General features: G+C 44.1%; 1 protein-coding gene across 4 annotated transcripts in view; it reads right to left on the reverse strand.

Annotated features, from left to right (window-relative positions):
- The window catches only part of LOC110504033 (protein c-ets-1-B), a 46,058-nt gene extending 20,462 nt beyond the window's left edge, over positions 1 to 25,596 (reverse strand). The window contains exons 1-3 of one of the 4 annotated variants that reach the window (XM_021582829.3): positions 24,809 to 25,596; positions 23,388 to 23,482; positions 20,510 to 20,666 (exon numbers count right to left, since the gene is read on the reverse strand). In XM_021582829.3, the coding sequence (XP_021438504.1) occupies positions 20,510 to 20,666; positions 23,388 to 23,456 (226 nt within the window). In that variant the 5' untranslated portion in view covers positions 23,457 to 23,482; positions 24,809 to 25,596. Of the gene's footprint in view, positions 1 to 12,301; positions 12,864 to 20,497; positions 20,667 to 23,387; positions 23,502 to 24,808 lie in introns of those variants that run through there. The other 3 variants (XM_021582828.3, XM_090218739.1, XM_021582830.3) reach the window with 3 other exon arrangements.
- Positions 25,597 to 26,324: the final 728 nt, after the last annotated feature.

The following is a 26,324-nucleotide window of genomic DNA, read 5'->3' on the forward strand; positions in this document are numbered from 1 at the left end:
ATAAACCCTGCTGACATAAAGAGAGACCATTCAGCAGGGGAATGAAGTTGGGGGGTGGGGGTTCAGAGGGCAGTCTATGTCCTGAGAGGACCGCTTGTTCTACCGCTATTTGGATTCCCATGTGAAGGCCAGAGACAGTAATAGAAGAGGCGACTCGGCACTCGCTAGAGGAAGCTGCCGGGCAGGCAGAGTAGTTGCGTTACAGCAGGACCGACCATGGGCCAGGGCCAGCCCAGGTCACAGGCTGGGGCTCTCTCACCATCCATCCATCCCTCCCTGTTGGAACACTGCAGCTATTCTTAGGTCTCCACTGCTGTCTGCCCACTCCCTTCACAAGCCTGTGGTGCTCAGCCTCCAGGCCTGTAACTACTACTACTACTGTTGACCAGGCCTGTAACTACTACTACTACTGTTGACCAGACCTATAACTACTACTACTACTGTTGACCAGACCTATAACTACTACTACTACTGTTGACCAGACCTATAACTACTACTACTACTGTTGACCAGACCTATAACTACTACTACTACTACTACTACTACTGTTGACCAGACCTGTAACTACTACTACTACTACTGTTGACCAGACCTGTAACTACTACTACTACTACTGTTGACCAGACCTGTAACTACTACTACTACTACTGTTGACCAGACCTGTAACTACTACTACTACTGTTGACCAGACCTGTAACTACTACTACTACTGTTGACCAGACCTGTAACTACTACTACTACTGTTGACCAGACCTGTAACTACTACTACTACTGTTGACCAGACCTGTAACTACTACTACTACTGTTGACCAGACCTGTAACTACTACTACTACTGTTGACCAGACCTGTAACTACTACTACTACTGTTGACCAGACCTGTAATTACTACTACTACTGTTGACCAGACCTGTAATTACTACTACTACTGTTGACCAGACCTGTAACTACTACTACTACTGTTGACCAGACCTGTAACTACTACTACTACTGTTGACCAGACCTGTAACTACTACTACTACTGTTGACCAGACCTGTAACTACTACTACTACTGTTGACCAGACCTGTAACTACTACTACTACTACTGTTGACCAGACCTATAACTACTACTACTACTGTTGACCAGACCTGTAACTACTACTACTACTACTGTTGACCAGACCTGTAACTACTACTACTACTGTTGACCAGACCTGTAACAACTACTACTACTGTTGACCAGACCTGTAACTACTACTACTACTGTTGACCAGACCTGTAATTACTACTACTACTGTTGACCAGACCTGTAACTACTACTACTACTGTTAACCAGACCTGTAACTACTACTACTACTGTTGTCCAGACCTGTAACTACTACTACTACTGTTGACCAGACCTGTAACTACTACTACTACTACTGTTGACCAGACCTGTAACTACTACTACTACTACTGTTGACCAGACCTGTAACTACTACTACTGTTGACCAGACCTGTAACAACTACTACTACTGTTGACCAGACCTGTAACTACTACTACTACTGTTGACCAGACCTGTAACTACTACTACTGTTGACCAGACCTGTAACTACTACTACTGTTGACCAGACCTGTAACTACTACTACTGTTGACCAGACCTGTAACTACTACTACTGTTGACCAGACCTGTAACTACTACTACTACTGTTGAACCAGACCTATAACTACTACTACTACTGTTGACCAGACCTGTAAAAACTACTACTACTACTACTGTTGACCAGACCTGTAACTACTACTACTACTGTTGACCAGACCTGTAACTACTACTACCACTGTTGACCAGACCTGTAACTACTACTACTGTTGACCAGACCTGTAACTACTACTACTGTTGACCAGACCTGTAACAACTACTACAACTGTTGACCAGACCTGTAACTACTACTACTACTGTTGACCAGACCTGTAATTACTACTACTACTACTGTTGTCCAGACCTGTAACTACTACTACTACTGTTGACCAGACTTGTAACTACTACTACTGTTGACCAGACCTGTAACAACTACTACTACTGTTGACCAGACCTGTAACAACTACTACTACTGTTGACCAGACCTGTAACTACTACTACTACTGTTGACCAGACCTGTAACTACTACTACTACTGTTGACCAGACCTGTAACTACTACTACTACTACTGTTGACCAGACCTGTAACTACTACTACTACTACTGTTGACCAGACCTGTAACTACTACTACTACTGTTGACCAGACCTGTAACAACTACTACTACTGTTGACCAGACCTGTAACTACTACTACTACTGTTGACCAGACCTGTAATTACTACTACTACTGTTGACCAGACCTGTAACTACTACTACTACTGTTAACCAGACCTGTAACTACTACTACTACTGTTGTCCAGACCTGTAACTACTACTACTACTGTTGACCAGACCTGTAACTACTACTACTACTACTGTTGACCAGACCTGTAACTACTACTACTGTTGACCAGACCTGTAACAACTACTACTACTGTTGACCAGACCTGTAACTACTACTACTACTGTTGACCAGACCTGTAACTACTACTACTGTTGACCAGACCTGTAACTACTACTACTGTTGACCAGACCTGTAACTACTACTACTGTTGACCAGACCTGTAACTACTACTACTACTGTTGAACCAGACCTATAACTACTACTACTGTTGACCAGACCTGTAACTACTACTACTACTACTGTTGACCAGACCTGTAACTACTACTACTACTGTTGACCAGACCTGTAACTACTACTACCACTGTTGACCAGACCTGTAACTACTACTACTGTTGGACAGACCTGTAACTACTACTACTGTTGACCAGACCTGTAACAACTACTACTACTGTTGACCAGACCTGTAACTACTACTACTACTGTTGACCAGACCTGTAATTACTACTACTACTACTGTTGTCCAGACCTGTAACTACTACTACTACTGTTGACCAGACCTGTAACTACTACTACTACTACTGTTGACCAGACCTGTAACTACTACTACTGTTGACCAGACCTGTAACAACTACTACTACTGTTGACCAGACCTGTAACTACTACTACTACTGTTGACCAGACCTGTAACTACTACTACTACTGTTGACCAGACCTGTAACTACTACTACTACTGTTGACCAGACCTGTAACTACTACTGTTGACCAGACCTGTAACTACTACTGTTGACCAGACCTGTAACTACTACTACTACTGTTGACCAGACCTATAACTACTACTACTACTGTTGACCAGACCTGTAACTACTACTACTACTGTTGACCAGACCTGTAACTACTAATACTGTTGACCAGACCTGTAACTACTACTACTGTTGACCAGACCTGTAACTACTACTACTACTGTTGACCAGACCTGTAACTACTACTACTACTGTTGACCAGACCTATAACTACTACTACTACTGTTGACCAGACCTGTAACTACTACTACTACTGTTGACCAGACCTATAACTACTACTACTACTACTACTGTTGACCAGACCTGTAACTACTACTACTGTTGACCAGACCTGTAACTACTACTACTGTTGACCAGACCTGTAACTACTACTACTACTGTTGACCAGACCTATAACTACTACTACTACTGTTGACCAGACCTGTAACTACTACTACTACTGTTGACCAGACCTGTAACTACTACTACTACTGTTGACCAGACCTATAACTACTACTACTACTGTTGACCAGACCTGTAACTACTAATACTGTTGACCAGACCTGTAACTACTACTACTACTGTTGACCAGACCTGTAACTACTACTACTACTGTTGACCAGACCTGTAACTACTACTACTACTGTTGACCAGACCTATAACTACTACTACTACTGTTGACCAGACCTGTAACTACTACTACTACTGTTGACCAGACCTATAACTACTACTACTACTACTACTACTGTTGACCAGACCTGTAACTACTACTACTACTGTTGACCAGACCTGTAACTACTACTACTACTGTTGACCAGACCTATAACTACTACTACTACTGTTGACCAGACCTGTAACTACTACTACTACTGTTGACCAGACCTGTAACTACTACTGTTGACCAGACCTGTAACTACTACTACTGTTGACCAGACCTGTAACTACTACTACTGTTGACCAGACCTATAACTACTACTACTACTGTTGACCAGACCTGTAACTACTACTGTTGACCAGACCTGTAACTACTACTACTGTTGACCAGACCTGTAACTACTACTACTGTTGACCAGACCTGTAACTACACCTTCTACTGTTGACCAGACCTGTAACTACTACTACTGTTGACCAGACCTGTAACTACTACTACTACTGTTGACCAGACCTATAACTACTACTACTACTACTGTTGACCAGACCTATAACTACTACTACTACTACTACTGTTGACCAGACCTGTAACTACTACTACTACTGTTGACCAGACCTATAACTACTAATACTACTGTTGACCAGACCTGTAACTACTACTACTACTGTTGACCAGACCTGTAACTACTACTGTTGACCAGACCTGTAACTACTACTACTGTTGACCAGACCTGTAACTACTACTACTGTTGACCAGACCTGTAACTACTACTACTGTTGACCAGACCTGTAACTACTACTACTGTTGACCAGACCTGTAACTACTACTACTACTGTTGACCAGACCTATAACTACTACTGTTGACCAGACCTGTAACTACTACTACTGTTGACCAGACCTGTAACTACACCTACTACTGTTGACCAGACCTGTAACTACACCTACTACTGTTGACCAGACCTGTAACTACACCTACTACTGTTGACCAGACCTGTAACTACTACTACTGTTGACCAGACCTGTAACTACTACTACTACTGTTGACCAGACCTGTAACTACTACTACTACTGTTGACCAGACCTGTAACTACTACTACTGTTGACCAGACCTGTAACTACTACTACTGTTGACCAGACCTGTAACTACTACTACTGTTGACCAGACCTGTAACTACTACGACTGTTGACCAGACCTGTAACTACTACTACTGTTGACCAGACCTGTAACTACTACTACTGTTGACCAGACCTGTAACTACTACTACTGTTGACCAGACCTGTAACTACTACTACTGTTGACCAGACCTGTAACTACTACTACTGTTGACCAGACCTGTAACTACTACTACTGTTGACCAGACCTGTAACTACTACTACTGTTGACCAGACCTGTAACTACTACTACTGTTGACCAGACCTGTAACTACTACTACTACTGTTGACCAGACCTGTAACTACTACTACTGTTGACCAGACCTATAACTACAGTATGCCTCTCTCTCTTTACAATACAAAACACACAGCTCTCCAGGGTCTGAGGCTAACATAGACTAATGCCCCCACAGCTTCTCTTCTCTATTTCTCTCTGTTCTCTATGTTTGAAATTCTAGCTTCTGATGTGTGGTAAGTACATTAACTCATCCATATTGTTTACCAGTCTCAGTTCATGTGTGATGATATTAGTTGCCTTTTTCAATTGATCCAAGGCTATGCCTGGTGGATGCTGAGTTTTTCTCTTGAAAGCTGGTGGAAATTCCCTGCTTACTGCAGAGGGGGAAAAACAGAGACAAAGCTCTTACTAATGGCTCATGCTCACCATCCATGCTCACCATCCATGCTCACCATCCATGCCCACCATCCATGCTCACCATCCATGCCAGCCGCCTACATGTCTTGCTACTCACGATCATACACTCAATACTTCAATCACATAGACAGAGCAGATGGTTTTATACGTCTTCAAAGTAGAAATGACGACTGGGTTGCAAAATGTCTCACTCTGCAAAAATACATACACATTTTGCAATGCCCCAGCTCCCTATGAAAAACGCCTACAGCAAATTTCAGAACACTTCAATCTACTCAAGACAAAAAAACATGGGGAAAAAGCAGGAAAAGGCTACTCCGTGTTCTTTGTGAGTTAGCAGGGCTCTGGCTAGCTGTTAGACTACCATGCCAGAGAGCAGAGCAGGTGGTGTGAGCTTAGCGGCATGTAGCAGCTTTCCCTGGCCCCAGCCCAGTTGTAAACACACAGGGGATGCTCTGAGGGAACTGTTTAGGCATTAAATCAAACACACGACATATCTGACAAACAGTTTACTTGCTCGCTTGCATTCTTCTAACAAACCCACCATGCCTGTCCCGTTTTCAGCCCAAACTGCAACATTCCGTGAGTACAGTTTCCTGACACTGTTCTGAAATGTGGCGGGAAGCGTTACCGCCTGAAAGTAGAGGGAAGCCATCATATTAACAGAATATTAATTCATTCCACAGTTCTGTTTGTGACACTCTACGCACACAAACACTATATGGATACAGTTCTACATCATAGAGCTCAATGTGCTCTGCTCATTCTAGAGCATGGGCGACAGATGGACAGTGGATAAATACATTCCCTCCAGACCACATTGTTTTCATGTTGCGTGCCATACATTCCTCTTGTGTTTAACAATCACTAATGTGCTTCCCACAGCTTTCTTGTGTGCCTCTAATGAGTCAGAGAATGACTGTGGCCCCTTAGAAAACGGTTGGAGTTCAAATACATGAATTCATCTCTATTTTCGATGGAACAGTGATGTTTTAGAGTTGAAATTGATGTTTGAGTATTTGTAAAACATATCAAACAATCTACTTACTTTTCACCTCTATCTCAATGTAGGTGTTTTTTTGACGCAATGCAACACTTCAGACAAAATGAAATAGCTGTGTGTGTGCTGATCAAATGATGTGTAACAGATGGACAACAGCAACTCATGGGACACATGCACACGAGCGTGCAAACACTCACACACACACAGACTCATCCAAAACATTGAGTAGATGTGACTCACACCGTCAAAGAATGACTGAACTTAACATTGTGTTCCTCTTGACGTGAGTAAACATAATGCAAGCAATCAGTCTATCTAAATAAATGTCATCATTTACTCACTATTTGTCATTTCTTCCTAAGAAGTTCCCCAAAAAAACATACTGGAGTCTGAGCTCTGAGGGCTGAGGATAGGAGCACGTAGAGAGACCTCTTCATGTGGTTTTATGAGAAACTGCCAGTGGACTGTGTCCCAGCAGCTCTGTAGTGATGGAAGTGAACGCTGTCAAGTTCTCATTAGGACGGACCCTTGGGCCTCCTCCAGACGCCCACATTAATTGTCGTTAGCAACACTCAGTCTGGAGATTGCCAGGCCAGGCCACTCACTCCATCCCAAATATGCAGATATGAAGAAAGAGAGAGAAGGAGCCAGGCCAAGCTAAGGCATCCAGCTGTTCCAAACACCCAACTCTCAACCAACCACAGCCCTGGCCCCAACCTCCCCTCCTTGGGGTCCAGAGCAGAGCAAGGTAAGGGCACATGCGCCTCCGATTTGACTGTGCCTGTGTCACTGAGGACAAACTCGACATGAGAGTGCCACAGAGCCTCACCTACATCATAGAACTCTCCTCTCCCACCACAGCTTTACTTATTGTTCCCTGCTAAGTAGATACCCCTGCTTGTCAATACCCCTCTGATATAGTAGGGTTGACATACATTAAAGCGCAAGCTGTGGCTCATGGGACGTTCACTACTAGCCTGATTACAAAAGCAGCACTCATGCTGACTCCAAAAACAGGTGGTCTGCAGAAAACAGAAAATGCATACAAAAAGGAAAGAGGAAAATCTGGGCCGATGGCCGTAAACAAAAGACCGGGCTGGCCTCGGAGGACACCAGATTGATGTGTATACCAGGCAAAGTATTCTTACTCTGGGCAAACAACCTCCTGATGAGGAACTGTAAAACAGCAATATGGGGACAGAAATACATGTAGTGCCACGCACAGGGAATGGTGGGATGCGTGGGAGGTGGTTGGCCATGGTTTGGTGAGGCAGCGTGGACCACCACTAGTCAGTTCCCAGTCAGCTCTCCCAGTCAATCCAGTAATGTGGAGTAATGGGGAAAGGAAGGGCCTGTGGCGGCAGGAGGCAGCCAGTGGCATGCGGTGGTGTGGCTGGTGCTGTGACTCAGTGATTAGCAGAGACTGACAGACTCCTGGAATGAGAGACGCCGACGCCACATCAAGGCCTGAGGTGACGTTAGACTGAGAGATGCTCATGTGGCCCACAGAGAGGATGGAAAAGAGGAGGGAGAGGGGGAGAGGAGGAGAAGAGGAATGAGAGGAGGGAGGATGTAAAACTCAGGAACGTGCTGTTTCTTTGTTTTGGTTGCAGTCTCGAGAAGGCTAATTGGTGAAGGCTACACTCCAAGAGATTAATCTTCTCTGATGTTTCTGACACGGTCAAAATAAATTATCTTTCAAGAAGTTCACATACCGTTATACAACCAAATTACATTTTTCATCTTGATTCCACACATACCTATGCTTCAGCACATCTTACAGTATGTCACACCTTCAAATGCCTTTCTTGCTCCCTCTCTCTCCACATATGCTTACTATTTAGTACACTGATGTATCCACAAGGTAGCACACCTATTTTATATGACTAAACTCTAAAAGGCTAAATTAATGCATGCAGTCATCCCAATATTGCCCATTCATGATAACATTTCACAGATTAACAGGGGGAGACCACGGTCAAAGAGATGAATGAACGAAGGATGAGGAGGGAGGAGGAGATACCCATTTAATTATATTATAGGGTGACATCACAGCCCATTCACAGCAGAGACACTGGGTCATTGTGGCCAGTAGTAAAGTACTTCTCTTCATAGACAACCATTCTACCAACGTCTGCTCTGCATAAAATTAGACTGTGGCCCATTCAGGAGACTGGGCATCCAATGCGCACTGGGCACAATGGCAGCCTGGCATCATGGAGACATTGTTTAGGTAAACACTGTCTAAATACTATGGGAACAGCACCAAATACCAGGCACCGAAAAGTGCTCTTGATCTAACATCCTGGTTGGCCATTATTTGACTCAGCAAAGTGAAATGGACCTGAGCAAATGTGTTTGTTCTGTTGGGTCCAGAAGCAGCAGCCCACATCAGAGGAGGCTGAATCGTCCCACCACTGTTTGCACAGCTGCCAAGTGGCCAGGCGGGATCAAACACGGGCACATTTAGCATTTTATACCCCACTACTGAAGGAGCGCTGACACCGTCAAACCAGCCTTCAGCCGACACACGCTTATTCAAGCCACCATGCCCAGGAGGAAAACACACCTCACCATGCCAACAGGCACCCACCCGGGGAGAGATGGGTCGCGCCTCTGGCTCCTGGCCCATTGAGGGCCCTGGCTGGCTGTGTGTGGCTAGGGTGCGTGGTGGCATAAGGGGTTCTGAGTGCAGCCGCCCGGCCCGGTAGTGCAGCGTGCCAGTGAAGACAAGCAGCGCCTTAATCAGATAAAAGGGAGACTGCGACCGAGCAGTCCTGCCTGCCGCACACATTCCTCTCAGTCAATTAACCCTGACCTGCAGACCTGACGAACAGAGAGAGCGGGATCTTAGACCATGCAGGGAGGACTCAGTCAGTACAGGACAGCACATGTTCTTATACAGGATGGTAGGAGTAGTGTATATACAGTACTGTAAAGAAGCCAGAAGCTACATTCTTTTTGAAATCAGAAAAAGAGGCTGTTATTTTGCAATCCGACACCCTCCATCTTGAGAAGAAATTGGACTTATCTAAGCCTTGGCAGCTCCACTCCATAGCTTTCTAGTTTTGTTATGGCTACTTGATACATGGGGTAATCAGCTACTGCACCATGCTCTACGTTATACTGAGCTTACAGTACACATCTAATTCAATATAGCAGCACTTTATTGCCAAGTGTTCACTTGCATGTGGAAAACTTTCACTTGTATTTCCCAATATATCATTGGCACTACTTTTTGGAATCCCAAAGAATCTGACTTGTGTGTAGGAATGAAGGATCTACTATGTCAGTACCACTACTGTAACTCAGGAACCTGCTTTGTGGAATATAAACAGCTTTGTTTTGGATCACCCCTAACCTCCACCACAGCCTGTAGGCACTTAAAAATAATTACCTCAGTGGGATAGAGTGAAAAAAAAGCTTCAGTAAACTGACACTCACTGCACCTTCACAAGGATAGAAAAATAAACAAGACAATGAGATGTACTCCAACCACTTAATCCTATTGTCTTGCTGTGTGCGTGTGTGTGTGTGTGTGTGCACGCATAGAGAGAAAAAGAGACAGAAAAAAAGTTATACCTGTATCTTAGTGTAAATGTTACTAACCAAATCCTCTGCCTAAGTGTCATCACTCTATAGCTCACTTAACCATTTCCACCATTCACAGACAAAGGGCTGTTCTAGTATAAACCAACCACGAGGAACATTGCAATTTCCTCTTTGGATCAGAAGGAGCAGGAAGGGTTCAGTTCATCAGTGGGCCATTGGTCTACTGTCCTATTTGCAGTGAGAGAAGCTAGCTACATGGAAACTGGGAAGGAGTAGACGGAATGTGTATGTCTGATGTAGAGTCTTGGCAGCTACAGCCTGACCCCAGCACACATGGTCGGCAGAGGAAGAGGGAGCTAGCATTGCGAAATGGCTTTGCAAGATAGCAGTATGTTTTGGCAACCCCACTGCAGCTGTCAGCAACTTTTTTATATGAGTGTGTTACCATTCCTGTGTGTGTTTGTTTCTGTGTGTGCGCGCACCTTCTGCAGGTGTAATCTGAATTAAAGTGGTGAACACATCACCAGTGCTTCACCTCAAGGAGTCATTACACGTTCTTCCTTTTTTTCAGCGTATCGGGTTACGGTGTAGTGTATGTATTATGTTTCCATGACGTCTCAAGCCTTTGCCACCTTAACAGCTGGCACACTTCTGAAGCTAAAAACTGGTCTGATTATTAGCCTGATGTTAGCTACTAAAGCCCAGTCAGACCTATCAATGAAGGAAGAAAGAGTGAAATCAGCCTGATTCTCTGTGTAAAAGAACAGAGTCACTTTGAGGGGAATTAAACCACAAGGATCTAAATACAGACACAAACACTGTTGTGTGGGCTTGTCTCCATGCCACAGCCTAGTGCAACCTGGCCTTACGGGCAGCAGGCAGGATATCCAGCCCTTAGGCCTGCACACTCATCACCACCGTCTGCCTCTGGTTCTCTCTGGAGACGCCAGCTAAACCACTCAGCACAAGGAGATGAGAGGGGGAAAGGAGAGGGGGAATACTGATGACTGGGCGTGGTCTCCCATGCAGACAGAGCAGCATGCCTGATATGACACACACACCCCCCCCTCCCTGTGCTGGGGCTGGGGCAACTCTGGGTGGCCAGGGAGGGAGACTGGGAGAGGCCGTTAGATGGGCTGTGATTGGGAGAGGAGATGGGACTGTGATAGTAGGTGCCCGGAGAGGCATGATCTCAGGATGAAAGAGAAGGCTTACTCTCTAGAGGGAAATCATTTGGACAGATTTTTTTATTTTTACTATTATACCAAAGGCATACACAACAGGCACAAGGCTACTGTAAACCTCCATAAATAATCATGTGTTCAAATGAACAAACTTTTTATGAATGAGGAAATGTGTCAACTGTCAAATTAAAATATATATTTTTAACACGCTTATGCACAATGTCACACTGATTGCTTTAGTTTTATGTTATTTACCATAGCTGAAGTAAGTGTTCATACAGGTAAAATAGTTAAATCATGTCTCCTCATAAATGAACTGTTCATCCTCTGAAATATGATTGTCAGTCTAGTGCAGGGTTCAGCAGCAGCCTACAGTCTAGCCTTGTGATACAGAGCTTTAGACCGGTATAGACAGAATAGTCCCTGCATCATGTTTACTGAACATGAGATAAAAGATTAAGAAATACAACTATGTAAACGGGGGATATCATTAATTTTGTAGGTTAGGAGTAGGTTATGAACCAAGCATAATGTACTGTAACCTAAATTGCATAAGAGTAATGTAAAACATGCATTTTCCCTTGTCCATTATTTTATCCAACACAACTGTCTGGAACCACAAACATTTATCGAAACATGTTGTCTTGTTCAGGCATACACAACGATTATTGACATTATGTCCCGTTAGGCTACATGATGGCTTTATCATAGGGAAATACTTATCACCTCCACTGATACATGTTGCACTACTTAGGACGGCATTTTGGCTTACAAAAGTTTGACATGCAAGCCGCTAACTGGCCGGGAAAAATATGAAACATACGGAGCATTTTCCCGGCCAGTTAGCGGCTACTGTAATGACAATGTTATATTATGTCAAAGTTCAAAAGTTGATTTACTCACCGTCCATTCTTTCAGACTTTATGATGGTTAACGTCGGTTTCATATCGACAGCTGCCGTCATGATCATCAGATCAATTTGTTAGATAACGGGATGCTCTATTTGTGTCTCTCTAACACAATAGTTCATAAATAAAGTTATGATTTACTCAAAAACAATATTGCGTTTTTTCTTATCCTCCCGCTTCAATTTATCTCCACCAACATTTCTCCAGTAGGCTACAAACTTCTCTCTCCGCTACTCTCTCTCTCTCTCAATTCAATGGCTTTCTCCGTCTCTCTCTCTCTCTCCTTCCCTCCCTCCCTCTATCTCCGTCAGGGCGTTTCTGTCGTTCTGACTGAGAAACACGGAAAAGATTGTTCCCTCTGTGGAGCCTAAATGTACGATTTGACATCTGAAGGGGCGGCGTTTCGATAGCCCGTGCTCAAGTTCGTTTTGCATGGCCCGGTTCCCCGGGTGAGGAGAGTTCTCATTTTAGAACATTCCATTGGTCCCTAAGTGACATCTACACTCAACCGGAGCACCAGGCGATGCAAAAGGAACTCCACCAGTGATTCACAATTCAATTACGTTCTAGTCCACTGTCTTTCTGTGAGAAACAATGATCCACATGTTTCCGCAAATTAGTCAAATTCAATGGCTGACAGTAGGCTATTTTGGACATCTGATTTGTTAGGCTACTTCTTGTATTTAGAGATTAGTTATGTTTAGAGTTTTTATGCACAACAATAGACCTACAGAAGTTCATCCATGTTCTATAATCCCCATAACGCAATTTTTATGAAACATTATAGGAAGGTCTTCAATTAAAATGTTACAAATGACATAATTATGCAGATAGAGACCTAATACAGTGAGTCAATAACCCTATACAATTCGCATTGTTTATGAAACATTCTCATTGTCACCCTTAAGCACAAGGTAAAAGAAAGGCGTGGGAGAATTGTTAAACATCTGATAGACCAGCATACAGAGCAGTATACAAAGCATCCCAGGCTAAGGGGTCCGTCTGTGTCCAATTCCAAGGGTCCAAGCGTCCTCATAACATGCAACCGGCCCTCATAAACACCTCAGATTATTTCCTGTTCACCTTGTACTGATCAATAAAAAACAAGGATGCCTATTTACAGAACTACCTCTCAGGCTTTAGAAAAGGGATGACGTTTTGGAAGAATGCACAGGATTTGATGCTGCTGAAACTTGAAACACATCCAAAAATCACCCAGTAGACACAGAGAGTTCAAAATAACTGGATCAATCGTCTCTTTTATCGACACAAATAAAATTGGGGCCCCTGTCATCATGGCCATCACTGCTAATCTGGTTTGTAAGTGTTACTGTTTAATCTATGAAATCCTTTTTATACTTGAGTCTGTTTTTTAGGCTACTCTGATGAGGGGCAATCAACGTGTCATTTTGGATATTGAATCAAGATTTAGTTATGCCTCTTGTAGGAGAATGACTGAATATCTGAGCGAGAGAGAAAGAGTACTGGTGCTCCACTTGAAACAATGACGACCACAAGGAAATTACCTGCCATGGCAACAGATTGTCATTGCAATTTGTTTACATGCAGGTTGCCCTGCTTCTTTAGTGGAACCTAGTTATGTTGACAACAGTAGGAGGGTCTGTCCAAGACAATATTACTGGTAGAAGTAGACAGATAAAGTACAATAGCTGTAGAATTAATGCCTCAAACAAACAATATAGTGACATAGGATTTAGCCAATGTATCAGCATCCAATCTACACAGATCTGCATAGACAAAATAACATAGCTAGATAAGTCAATATGGTCCATCCTAATTTGCAAGGCAATATGATTCTGCATATACGTAGCTATATCTCCAAATGGGATTGGGAGGTAGGGAAGCCAGTGGTATTGATCATGTATGGATTTTTAAATAGAGATCTTTCACCATCTCCATTAGCAAACCTGGATATGAGCCATAGTGGAAATGCCAGGCAGAGATGTTGTGTGGCCTCTGCGGTCTCACTGCTCCTCACAAGGGCCTGTCAAGGGGGTGGGTATGAGGGGAGGGGTGGTTTAAAGGTACGCTTACTTAATTTCAGTCAGTCAGTCAGTCACTCTCTCCCTCTCACTGCCCTCTTTGTTTTGGCTTAATGAGCTCCTTGTATCTACTCTTAAAAGGACAGCCCATGTCCTTTGTGCCTGAGGGCAGCCATTAAGACTAATAGTGTTGCTGACTAATATCTGGACCGGAGCTAGCTGAGTGGCCTTTTCAAGGCCACTTTTCATTATGCCCCCTCTCGCTCCCTTATAAGAAACATCCATGTGTTAATGGTGAACATTTAAAGTAGGTATTAATCTATCTATGTACTTAATATCTTAGTTTGAAACTTACTAAGTTCTAGAAATAGGTCAAGTTGAATATAAACTTTTGTTTAATGTTTTGAGAGCTCCACAGACACATATAAGCACAGGCAGACAAAAATTTAGAGGGGATGTACCCATTTCCACTTGGTTAATACACTCCGGTTTTCATTCAGTATTATATTTCTGACAGGCTAAACTAATTTCCATGAGCGTTACAACAGAGGGAATAAGAGCTGGGTCTCCCTTTACTAAAACCAATGGTTCAAAGAGAAACTCTGAGAGGAAATATTAAAGTTGATTTATTTATTACAAAAGCCAGTTACAGATGTAGGATCTTAATTTGCAGGATTGCAATGCAGGACATGTAAAATGTGCACTGTATTTGAGGTTTAAAAAGGCTTCTGAAGTTTGTAATTTCAGACTTGTCCATTAATTATAATCCACATAATAATTCACATTTCCTGTTGCTGCAGAATTATTTTTCTGCTATAGCAAACTGTCTCACATTAAGATACTACATCTGTAAGAACTGGGGCTGCTGTTGTTAACCACACAAACAGTTTCCTGGACACTACCACGTCAAGTTAGTCACTGGTCATTGTACTGTAATTTATACATTGTACAGTTACGGGAAGAATGGTTATGGGAATGAAAATGTCTATCTATGTCATTTTAAGTTTAAGTGACAGTCCTCCCAATGAGACTGAGCAGCACCACTGTCATGTCCCACAAATAAGGCAACATGTGCACTTGGGTTTCAATGTCTCGCTTCTTCACCTGGCAAATGCTGTTGCCATGGTTTTGACAGTTAGGGGTTCACGCAATGGCATTGCATTTTATCACCCATAGCTAAAGCAAAGCTGCTCCTCGGGCACATCTGTGATGGCTGACTGCCTCTCTTTAATCCAGACATGTAACTGGTGCACCTGCTGCTGCTACCAGAGGTTAACTGACAGCTAGCTAGCTGAAAGGACCTGCTGCTGCTACAAGGGGTTAACTGACAGCTAGCTGGCTGAAAGGACCTGCTGCTGCTACCAGAGGTTAACTGACAGCTAGCTAGCTGAAAGGATCTGCTGCTGCTACAAGGGGTTAACTGACAGCTAGCTAGATGAAAGGACCTGCTGCTGCTACAAAGAGGTTAACTGACAGCTAGCTGGCTGAAAGGACCTGCTGCTGCTACCAGAGGTTAACTGACAGCTAGCTAGCTGAAAGGATCTGCTGCTGCTGCTACAAGGGGTTAACTGACAGCTAGCTGGCTGAAAGGACCTGCTGCTGCTACCAGAGGTTAACTGACAGCTAGCTAGCTGAAAGGATCTGCTGCTGCTGCTACAAGGGGTTAACTGACAGCTAGCTAGATGAAAGGACCTGCTGCTGCTACAAAGGGTTAACTGACAGCTAGCTGGCTGAAAGGACCTGCTGCTGCTACCAGAGGTTAACTGACAGCTAGCTAGCTGAAAGGATCTGCTGCTGCTGCTACAAGGGGTTAACTGACAGCTAGCTAGATGAAAGGACCTGCTGCTGCTACAAAGGGTTAACTGACAGCTAGCTGGCTGAAAGGACCTGCTGCTGCTACCAGAGGTTAACTGACAGCTAGCTAGCTGAAAGGATCTGCTGCTGCTACAAGGGGTTAACTGACAGCTAGCTAGATGAAAGGACCTGCTGCTGCTACCAGGGTTTAAATGAGGGCTAGCTAGCTGAAAGGACCTGTTGGTGCTACCAGGGGTTAACTGAATGCTAGCTAGCTGAAAGTTTAACCTATGACCTATACTATATCCTGGGGATTGAAGCTCACCTTCTTTTGACATCGGTCCCTCTCTTTAAGTTTTGGGTGTCATTCCTTGATTACATCATGATGACATGCCTTCCCCTGGTTTTAGATATGATTCGATTTACAAGGATGTATTACAGTATGCTTTGCTTAGAAACAATGGCTAGGCTGGGGAATTGTTGGTGAGCTGTTGTTTCTTTATGTGCCTTAAAATGCAACACGTTGACATGTTTATCTTTTTGTTACAATATGAAACCCAGACACTAGGGTTTGGAGGTAGTGGAGAAGCGTACTGAAATGAAAAATACTATTTTGTTACCACCAGCCAATCGGTATGGTATGACTGGATTGGCGTCCCTGTTCTTAGGTACCACTTAGCGAGTTATTGACCAGTCATTCATACACACACACACACACACACACACACACACACACACACACACAGTGGGATCCTTGTTGTCCCTTGTCCCTTAGCCTTCTGGGGATGCGACAGGCTGGATGGAGTCCTGCTGAGATCACAGGCGTCCAGTAGGGACAGAACCACAGGCTGTGTATTTGTGTGCATCTGTGCGTGCGTGCGTGAGTGAGTGCGTGGTGAGTGACCGCATGTATGTATGTTTGAGTGAGTATGTGTGTGGGTGGTTCTGGGCCTGCCTGAACATAAGTTCAGCTCTTTCTGAACAATTAGCTTCGATAAAAAGAACATCTCTTTCTCCATTAGCGCCAACACGTGCCCTCCATTGTGCAGATAATTCAATCCCCCTCAGGCCTTCCTCCTTCTCTCTCACAGTTAGAGAGCTCACTGATAAAGCTCCACCATCCCCTGCAGCTAAAGGAAAGCCCCTCATCTCCTCAGCTACACTACAGCCTGTTTATTAGAAGCGCGTCTTCATTACATTATTGTGTTAAAATCATTAGCTGGATTGATTGGTTGACTATAAAAGCTCACTCTATTCCAAATGTGATATGATTATGATACCATTATGATTATAACAATGACATAGTTATTACCTGTTATCGACACTGATGCATTGTTCAGTCCTGACACACTCATAAGGGTGTAATGACAGTATGTATTACTAAGCCACACAATGGCATTTTTACAATAGTGATCTTTACCCACATTTTCCACCTTTCCAATGAGTTGGCATTAGTTGCATCACCGCTCCCAGTGATTGTACTATATGTCCTTGAAGACTGAATGTTCTGTATATGTAGTCACTGGTTAGTCACTGTAGAGGAACTGACCCCACTTACCTTTCCCAGGACTAGTCATTGCCACTACATACAGAGGCTCTCTAGAGAACAATTTTGAAGTATGCCTGATGGTATTATCAGCTATCACGACAAATAAAGCCAATGTCACTACTACAACCACTCGCAAAAAACATAGCCTAGTGAAGTGGGGCTGCGCTGTGACCCTCTGCTCCAGAGTTGTCTCTCTTTTTTCCATTCTCCCCTCATTTTGTTTTATTGTCGGGGGAAGTGTGTGCCGGCCTGATTAGCATCGCTGTTTCCTCCTTTCCCATAACCTCCAGACCCCCGCAGGCTGCCTGTTTACTCGTAGAAAATACGTGCCCCTCATCAGAGGCGACCCCCCCCCCACACAATCTCTACCCCCTCCCCTCATTTACTCTCCTCCTCCCTCCCACCACCCCCAGCCCTGGCCCTGTGAATCCCCCCCTCTATCCTCCCTACTATCCAGCTGTTAAATCACATAAATTAAAACCTAGGCCAATGGTCCCTGGGTTCCATATCACAGCTGTGTGTTCTAAATGTGAGTGCATGTTTAAATGTACAGTGAGATCATAGGTGCCTGGGAGTGGAAGTGGGCTTTTTACTGAATGGGAGGATACAGTAATACAATACATGCCAGAAAACTGGTGTGAATTTAATGAATGGATATGTGTGGTGTGAGCGACTACCGGAAGTAAAGTGTGTGTGTGTGTGTTTGTTTGTGTGTGCATTTCTGTGTTTCAGTGAGACTGTGCAGCACACACACCATGGATCTAAGTGGGCGTTTAAGATCAGACCCAGTGGTGTGAGAGTGGCCAGGTTTCTGGAAGTGGAGAAGAGCGGAGCATAGAGTGGAAAGGAGACGGGTGGAAAAGAGAGGAGAGTGCGGGTGTATTGTAAACAGTACTATGGCATGGCGGATGTCAGGAAGCTGTGTGTGACAGTGGGCTCAGGGCCAACCATGCAAAGGCCCTTCAACATACAACATCCCTTCACCACATCTGCTCTCAGCTCTCTCTCACAGTTACTGTAACAGCACGCTATAAATCCAAAGTCCAAGAAAGTCATCTCATGTAAACTAAAAGGGTGTTACAGTACTGAATGAGGAAGTCAGTCTTTCAAACTTTGAGTTGTGCTCCTCAATTAAAAGTAGAGAACATTTTCATTACTGGCCCCAGTACTCAGTGCACATGTGCTGATATTATGTAGCTGTCATCTATGTGAAAGGGAACCAGGGCAGTTTGTATTGGCCATACACATAGTGAAACAGAAAGATGTTCTTCATAATTTGTATACTGTATTGGACATTCTAGGTGGATACTGACACACAGACAATAATTTTCCATAATGTTAGCCTGACTCAACAGCAGTTGAGGTGGTATCTGTGTTTAATTGCATTGGTTCCATGAAAGGAAACATGTAATGCATGTTCATTAGCAGAAATATGGCATTGATTAATCGTGCGCTGTGACTTGGGCTGTAAAATATGAAAGGGAAGCACACACAAATGTTTTCAAAGCTAAGCAAGGTGCAGGAGTGGCCTCATAAGCAGGCCAAGCTTACACACATGGTAAAGTGTGGCTTCAGGAAAGAAAGAGCACGTCTACTGGTGGCACAGTCAGCCAAAGAAGACTTCTTCATTATACTTACTAGTTGATTTTTTCAGTAGGTTATTGAGATGACCTCAAACGACTATCGTTAAGAAGTCAAAATATTTTAATTTGAGAAACATATGGGTCAGATCAATGGTTTCAGGCAGTGGAGTGTGTCAAGGGTTACTGACCTGATTTTGAGATTTCAGCTCCATATACTGGGAGGCTACACAACAACATGCAAATGACACTGACTGGGGTCACTAAATAACTCTAATTTCGTCTACAGGTGGTTGCATTGCGCGGACGAATGTAACGGCATTGGTTTGCATGATCACCATCATGATGGAGAGGAGGTCAACTGGAGGTTGTTTTTTTCCACTTGATAATGTTTATGTCAACAGTTTAGCGCTGGAAGCACTGGAGGCTCCAAAGGAGTGTGTCTCCAGCAACAAACATCAGCAAATCCCATCAGATCCAGCCCTGACCCAATCCCCCCGAGGGGAACCAGAGGCTTGGGAAAAATATGGCCGCCCTTTGGCCCTCCTGCCTCCTGTGCCCCTGCATCCAGTCTGGGTGGAGATGGAAGAAAGATGGCGCCCGGCCTAAGCAACACCCCCTTCCCCTGGGCGTGTGTCCCAGTCCCCTGAATAAATCACTCTTAAGAACGAGGGAGGCCAGAGTCAAACAGAGACAACGCACTGGGAGGAATGTTCCAGTTTAAAATAATCGGTAGGAAAAAAAGAGTGCAGGAAGAAAAATGCGGGGCATGTGGCGGTCCCCAGAGGAGGAGAGGAGGAGGCATCTTGGTAAAGGCCCTGGGGTCAACGTCACCATGGTCCCCAGGGAGGAGGAGACCCACAGGGGGCCCCGGGCCACTCAGCCGGTCACTGTGCATGCAGCACTCTGGAGCAAGACAGACTGCCTGGACTGGTGCATGTGTGTATGTGTCCATGTAAGATGTGGGGATGGGGAGGTGGGTGCTTGTGTGTGAGTCACAGTTCATTTACCACGCCCCTCCACATAAAGTCCTTTGTTTCCAGTGAACACACAATTCACAATGAACAATATATTTCACCCCCAATCTCATTTCCGTTTTTACCCCAATCTAGTTTCCCTTTATGAGGCAATACATGTGTTCCTTTGTGAAATTTAAAAGGCATATTTTACTTTGCTTGGTTAATTTACTGTTTTAAGTGCAGTGACGTGAGAAAACAGGCAAAAAAACTGTGTTCTGTAGGATTTGGTTTTAGTCAGAGGCTTACTTTGGCTCCTACCTGTGGGTGCGAGGTCGTGTCCATTGGGGACCTCCTGCAGGGTGACATCCTGGGGGTAGAGGGGTCTGGATGGGGGGTAGTGCTGCTGCTGCTGGGGGTGAACCACCATACCAGGGAGCTGGGTCAGTGGTCCCATAGCCACCCCTCCACTCTGCCTCTGTAAAGGCAACACACAGCAGGGAGTTAACTCACTGGGCCTGGACATGATCTAGGGCTGGGCGATATTGCCAAAGTATAATATCACAATATGCTTCTTATTTTAGATGATACGGAGGTATTTGGTGGTATTTTATGTTTCTGAATAATATGTTGTTTTATGAGTAGTGCATAATCCGAGGATGGCAACACATGAATTATAAGTTGTTTTAATGGGCTTTCTCCATTCCAATTGTTTTATACTCAGCCAAACTAGGACAAAACTGACATTGAAGTACTCAAATTCTTAGAATTTTTCATTTATGAAGCAGTGTACTAAATCACCTTTTTAGATGGTATTATAAAAATCCTTACCAGTATACCTTAAAAGGCGATGTATGGCCCAGCCCTAACCTGGTTCCTACAGCAACAGCAAGGCACAGATGCAGTATACCGTATCTCAACCTCACATCTTGTTTACTTTCAAACAGTGTTAACTTGCTGTACATAATGTGATACAACAGTTTACTGACTTACTGCGAGAACGTCAACGAGCTTGATTGTAAGGAAAGAAGAGACCAAACTAGAGTTTAAAAAATACTATTTTGGAGTGGAGCTGGCTAGTTTTGTTTCATGCTTCCCAGACACAATGAAGGCTAAATTTGATTCAATAGGTTTATCTTTGTTTCATCCTGTTGATCACATGTGAGATTGGACTGAGGGGAGGTCCAAAGTGAATGAGTAGTTGGGGGGAGGACCAGATACTGTATGTATGTGGATACACAATATATCAGGTGAGTAGATAACGGTCAGGACTATTCTGAGAAAAACGTCCATCGACTCAAAATCACACTAAGCAAGCTAATGGATCAGGATGCAGTTCTGATGCAGTACTTCAAGATATGGGTGTTCACACTCTGAAAGTGACATTTGATGCATACCTGGCAGGGATGTGATGACCAGTAGCAAGAAGCATAGGAACCTCTCCAGTATCAGTTTCCATCTATCACCTCACCATAGGGACAATAGTGGTGGCTCCTGTCACCTCACCACTTAACTGACTACTGTCTGGTCGGTCTTCACTACAGGCCTGGTTAGGAGCAGAGACCTCAGATCAGGGTACCTGACTGACTGCCCATCTGATAAGGACTCTTGTTAAAGCGATGCTGGGTTTATCAGTAGGCTGTCAGCTTTACAGCCAGCTAATAGTGAGTGAGAGGGGACTAGGGAGCCTAATCTAGGGAAGTCTCTAGGGGGTACGTGGGCCGATGACGGCAGTATCAGTTCAGTCTGGTAGGGAGAGGGGAGTGATAGCCAGCGGAAGTGGGGCAGTCGTATCGGCACTGTAAAGCAGAGGAGGTTGGGGCACCTTAATTGGGGAGGATGGGCTCGTGGTAACAGCTGGAGCGGAATAAGTGGAATGCTATGAAATACATTGAACACACTGTTTCCATTTGTTTGATGCCATTCCATTTGCTCTGTTGTAGCCATTATTATGAGCAGTCCTCCCCTCAGCAGCCTCCACTGCTGTAAAGTGATATTGGAGGTCCAGCAAAAGTAGGTTGCTTGGAGTTTTCCATTCCTTTTGTGGATGATCCTTTGAGGTCACACATCTGATTTATAAAATTAGGAGAGTCAGGGGCAATTCAACTACAGCATCTCCCACAGTTATTCCTTTTTTAAAAACCTTTATTTAGCTAGGCATGTCAGTTAAGAACAAATTCTTATTTTCAATGACGGACTAGGAACAGTGGGTTAACTGTCTTGTTACAGGACATGGTCACAAAACATGGAAACCTCTGCCATTTCCTTCACATAAACACCCTCTTTGCATCCAGAATAACATGGAAAATTACCAAGGAAGAGGGCAGGGGAATCAGAGGCCTTTTCTCTACTAATACATGTCAATTCGTAGGAAAAGCAGTGGCAACCCAGGTTCATCTTTCAAGCACGTCTGGCCTCGGGTACAGTAATCTCAATTTCAAAGGCAAACAGAACCACCTGAGCCAATTAGAGGCGAGGGAGCTTTATCCCTCCATGTTTTGTACCAGAGCCAGGTTGGGTTGATATTTGCATGTGACCTCGTCCTCTTTGTCTAACGGGGCTGCATTCTGCATACAAATGGCAACATTTCTGCCAACGCTTGTCAACCTTCACCTTTCAGAGCCCAAATGACAGGAATCCCAATGTCCCTGATTCCTGTGATCTGACAGGCTGTATTCATATGGTCCTTTCATTTGGATGGTGTTAAAAACAGCCTGCTCTATAGCACATCAAGATGGCATTACTTGGTAAAGTGTTGTGTCGTTCTGTGGGGCTGCTCTGCATGGCTCTAAATAGACTCAGTGATGGTTAGGCCCCACACAGATATTTACTGCCGACATGGTTAGGAGGTAATAATTGTTTTGTAGAGAAGGTTGTGCAATCCAGGAGGTGATTGAAACTATAGTCTATTTTTTATTTCACCTCAGCCTCCGAAGACAATGTGGTCCATAGTGGTCTAGAATGAAGAACTGATTGTGGATTTTTTTTAACAACAAATTGTGTCCATTTTTTATAGTAAATCTAACAACACCCCAGTGTTGCACTAAGTTGACATGGACAGTCCGTATTGCGGTAGCTAGGTTGATGGAATCCAGAGGTACTGTGCTAACACACTCTGCCTACACTGTGGCGTGTGGTAGGTAGCTAGCCCATCCACAGGCTGTAACAGCAGTGTGATTTATGGTGGTTGGGGTCTTACCATCGCCCCCAGACGGTCACAGGGGTGAAGGGTCGGGTAGGAGGAAACTGGATCCATGTAGTAACTCATCCTGGGGTTTGGATGGAGCAGCAGGCCTGTGGAAGGGATCAGCATACAAACAGACGGGTGGGGCCCCTATCAATCACGCGCTGTTTACACTGTGTTTGTGTGTGACTACAATAACCTGCCACCACAGGTCAACATAGAGTGGCACCACCCCACACTACCCTGTGTAACAACTGATGCAGACATCCCAAACAACATTGTCAGAATTCTTCCTTTTTGCAATGTTGCCTTTAAATGACAATCACTTGATGGAAAAGGTTTTAGAAATATAGGATCGTTAATGAACAAGAACTCCCCCCTCCCAAATTTAAAATTTGCACGGACAATGCAATAACAGATACTAAATTCTAGCCTACAACATTCCAGTCAAAATTATAATGAATTCAGTTGCTATTGTCTCTCCATATTTGGACATTTATATTAGGCAGATTTTTTCAATATTCAGAATTGAACATGTTTAGTCACACTGTCTCCAGTGTTGATAGGTGATCACTTAACTGACTTGCCTAGTTAAATAAAGGTTCAATTTGCCTGATGTTCCACCCCTCCTTATCCTCTCTCTCTCCCCCTCCCTCCCACTCTCCTTGCTTCCCTCCCACTCATTTTGGGAATCTCTTTATCAAGTGTTTACTAACAGCAACATCCACAGACAGGGGGAGCAGAAACCCAGCTGAGAGGAGAGCTTTTCCAGGGGAGCTGACTGACTACGTGGGCAGGGACAAGTAGCCTAGCATGTAGACCTCATTTAGCACACATAACAAAGACTTTGTAACTTTCAAGTGATAACTAGTGTAATTGACTACTAAGAGAAAAATAGGTTATCTGTCGATCACAAAATTACATTAGGACACAAATACTTCGCAGTTCATTGTGAGGTACTACATTTTAGTAAATATATTTTCGAAAAAACAATTGTCTTAATATTAAAAATAAATATAATTTGGCTTTACGACTGTGTTTGGAAATATAAACATGTTTTCCAAATGACTGAGTCAGTGGCCAATGGTACAGCAGAGAATCCAAACAGATACGCACGTGATAATGCTATTGCATATGAATGCACATATACCAAAAATATTATTAAGCTGTAATATTTTTCTTGTAACTATTTTAATGTACGTTTGAATAAAGAAAAACAAGGACTTCTCCGTTTCATTCAAAATGCAACAGATTGTACTGTTCATGCACGCTCCAACAGCATTCCTCACGGGAAGCGCAACAGCACTTCAAAGCGAGCTTTACAACACGACACATCAAATTCCGATTTTTTTCACCTATTTATATGTAAACAGTATTATTTTCTACCAACATATATCTACTGGATTTGTAAAATTGGTAAGAGTATATAACCTTACCGTGTGTTGTGAGTGAAACTTCTTGCAGGCTGGTTGAGTGGTGCGCTCTGCACGCTACTTGGCTGTGACAGTTCAGCGATAGACAATGCACTGATGCTGTACCTGGGCTTGCCGTGAGTCCAAGGAGGAAGGACAATGCACTTGCCGGATTTAAGTCCCACCCTCGAATCCTACCGAGACCCACTCAAAATAAATGTGGGGTTTTCCATACATTCGCTAAGTAACCGAACTGCTGTTGTCCAAATAGAAAAACGTATAATTGTTTCGTGATCCATCTGGGTTTTCATTATCAACCCTATACAGGTTTGTCAATCGTGGACTTTACAAGTCAACTTGTATTCTTACTATCAAGCCAATGATTTGATCAGCTCGGTTGGTTTTGCACGTGTAGTTGGAACTTGTAATTATGAAATTCATTTTTATTTCCAGTTTAGGTTGTCATAAGTAGGATGAGGAGACAGGAACATACCAAAGCAAGAGTTAAAGGGAAGCCAACTGAGCTAATAAGAGTGACAATGGATAGGCTTCCTGTGTGGCCTGGAATAAGCCACCAGTTATGTGCACACAGGCCACACAGAATCACATCGGGGAAGAGTCAAGCCAGGGTGAGACCAAGGGAGTGGTCAGTCAGTTGTTAGAACATACAGGCCAAGAGCTTTTTCTGTCCTGCCTGGTGTCAGGAAGCATGTGCTCATCAACAGTGTGTCACCACCAAGGTGTCGCAAACAGCACATGTCGTTGTGGCTCATGGCTGCCTCCGGGTCACTAAAGGATACCCTTTAATATTTGTCATCTATTTGCCCCTCCAGAGCTCTCTAGTGGCTGGTGCCTCAGCGCCGTTCATCCCCCTCCCAGGCCATGCATGTGTGACGCTGATTAGAGCCCTGACGGAAACCTCAGCCACTCGTCTGCGAAATGAGAAGAGGTGATTCCACGCTCTGTAAAATCTACAAGCCCTCTGTGTCTGATAGGGTGCTGTTATACACAGGTAACAATAGGAGATGTATCTATTCATTTGGTTATTAACTGTACTATATGTATTTGTCTATCTGTAAAAAAAACATTCTACTGGAAAACATCATGGTGAGGAGGGAAAATCAGGGTTTTATCAGCTCAACACTTGCGACTCATCTGAAACACCATTGTTCTCCTGACCCTGGTTCTCTTGACCCTGGTACAACATTTGTTTGAATTAGAAAGTGCACGGTCCAAGCCCCTGGCAGTGGCTGCCACTTTAAAGAAATATCTTGGGGGTGCTTTCAAGTCCAAGGTGAGAGGCGTGGAAAAAGTGCTGTAGACAAGGAGCCCAGTGGCAAGCTGGGCTGGGGTGGGCGGCCTGTACTTTCTCAGCTCCCTGTTTGAAGCCCTGACGCGGGCCTCTCACCCCAGGCCCCCCCTTTTCTCCCTTGGCCCCCTTAGGGCACACATGGGCAACACGTCGGGGGCAAAAGGGGAGGGGATGAGTTATTGCCATGCGGAGAGAGGAAATCAGGCTCGCCCCTCTGATGAGCTAAAT

This window comes from Oncorhynchus mykiss, chromosome 24 (assembly GCF_057628025.1).
Source record: "Oncorhynchus mykiss isolate SJ-2025 chromosome 24, ASM5762802v1, whole genome shotgun sequence".
Taxonomy (NCBI): domain Eukaryota; kingdom Metazoa; phylum Chordata; class Actinopteri; order Salmoniformes; family Salmonidae; genus Oncorhynchus; species Oncorhynchus mykiss.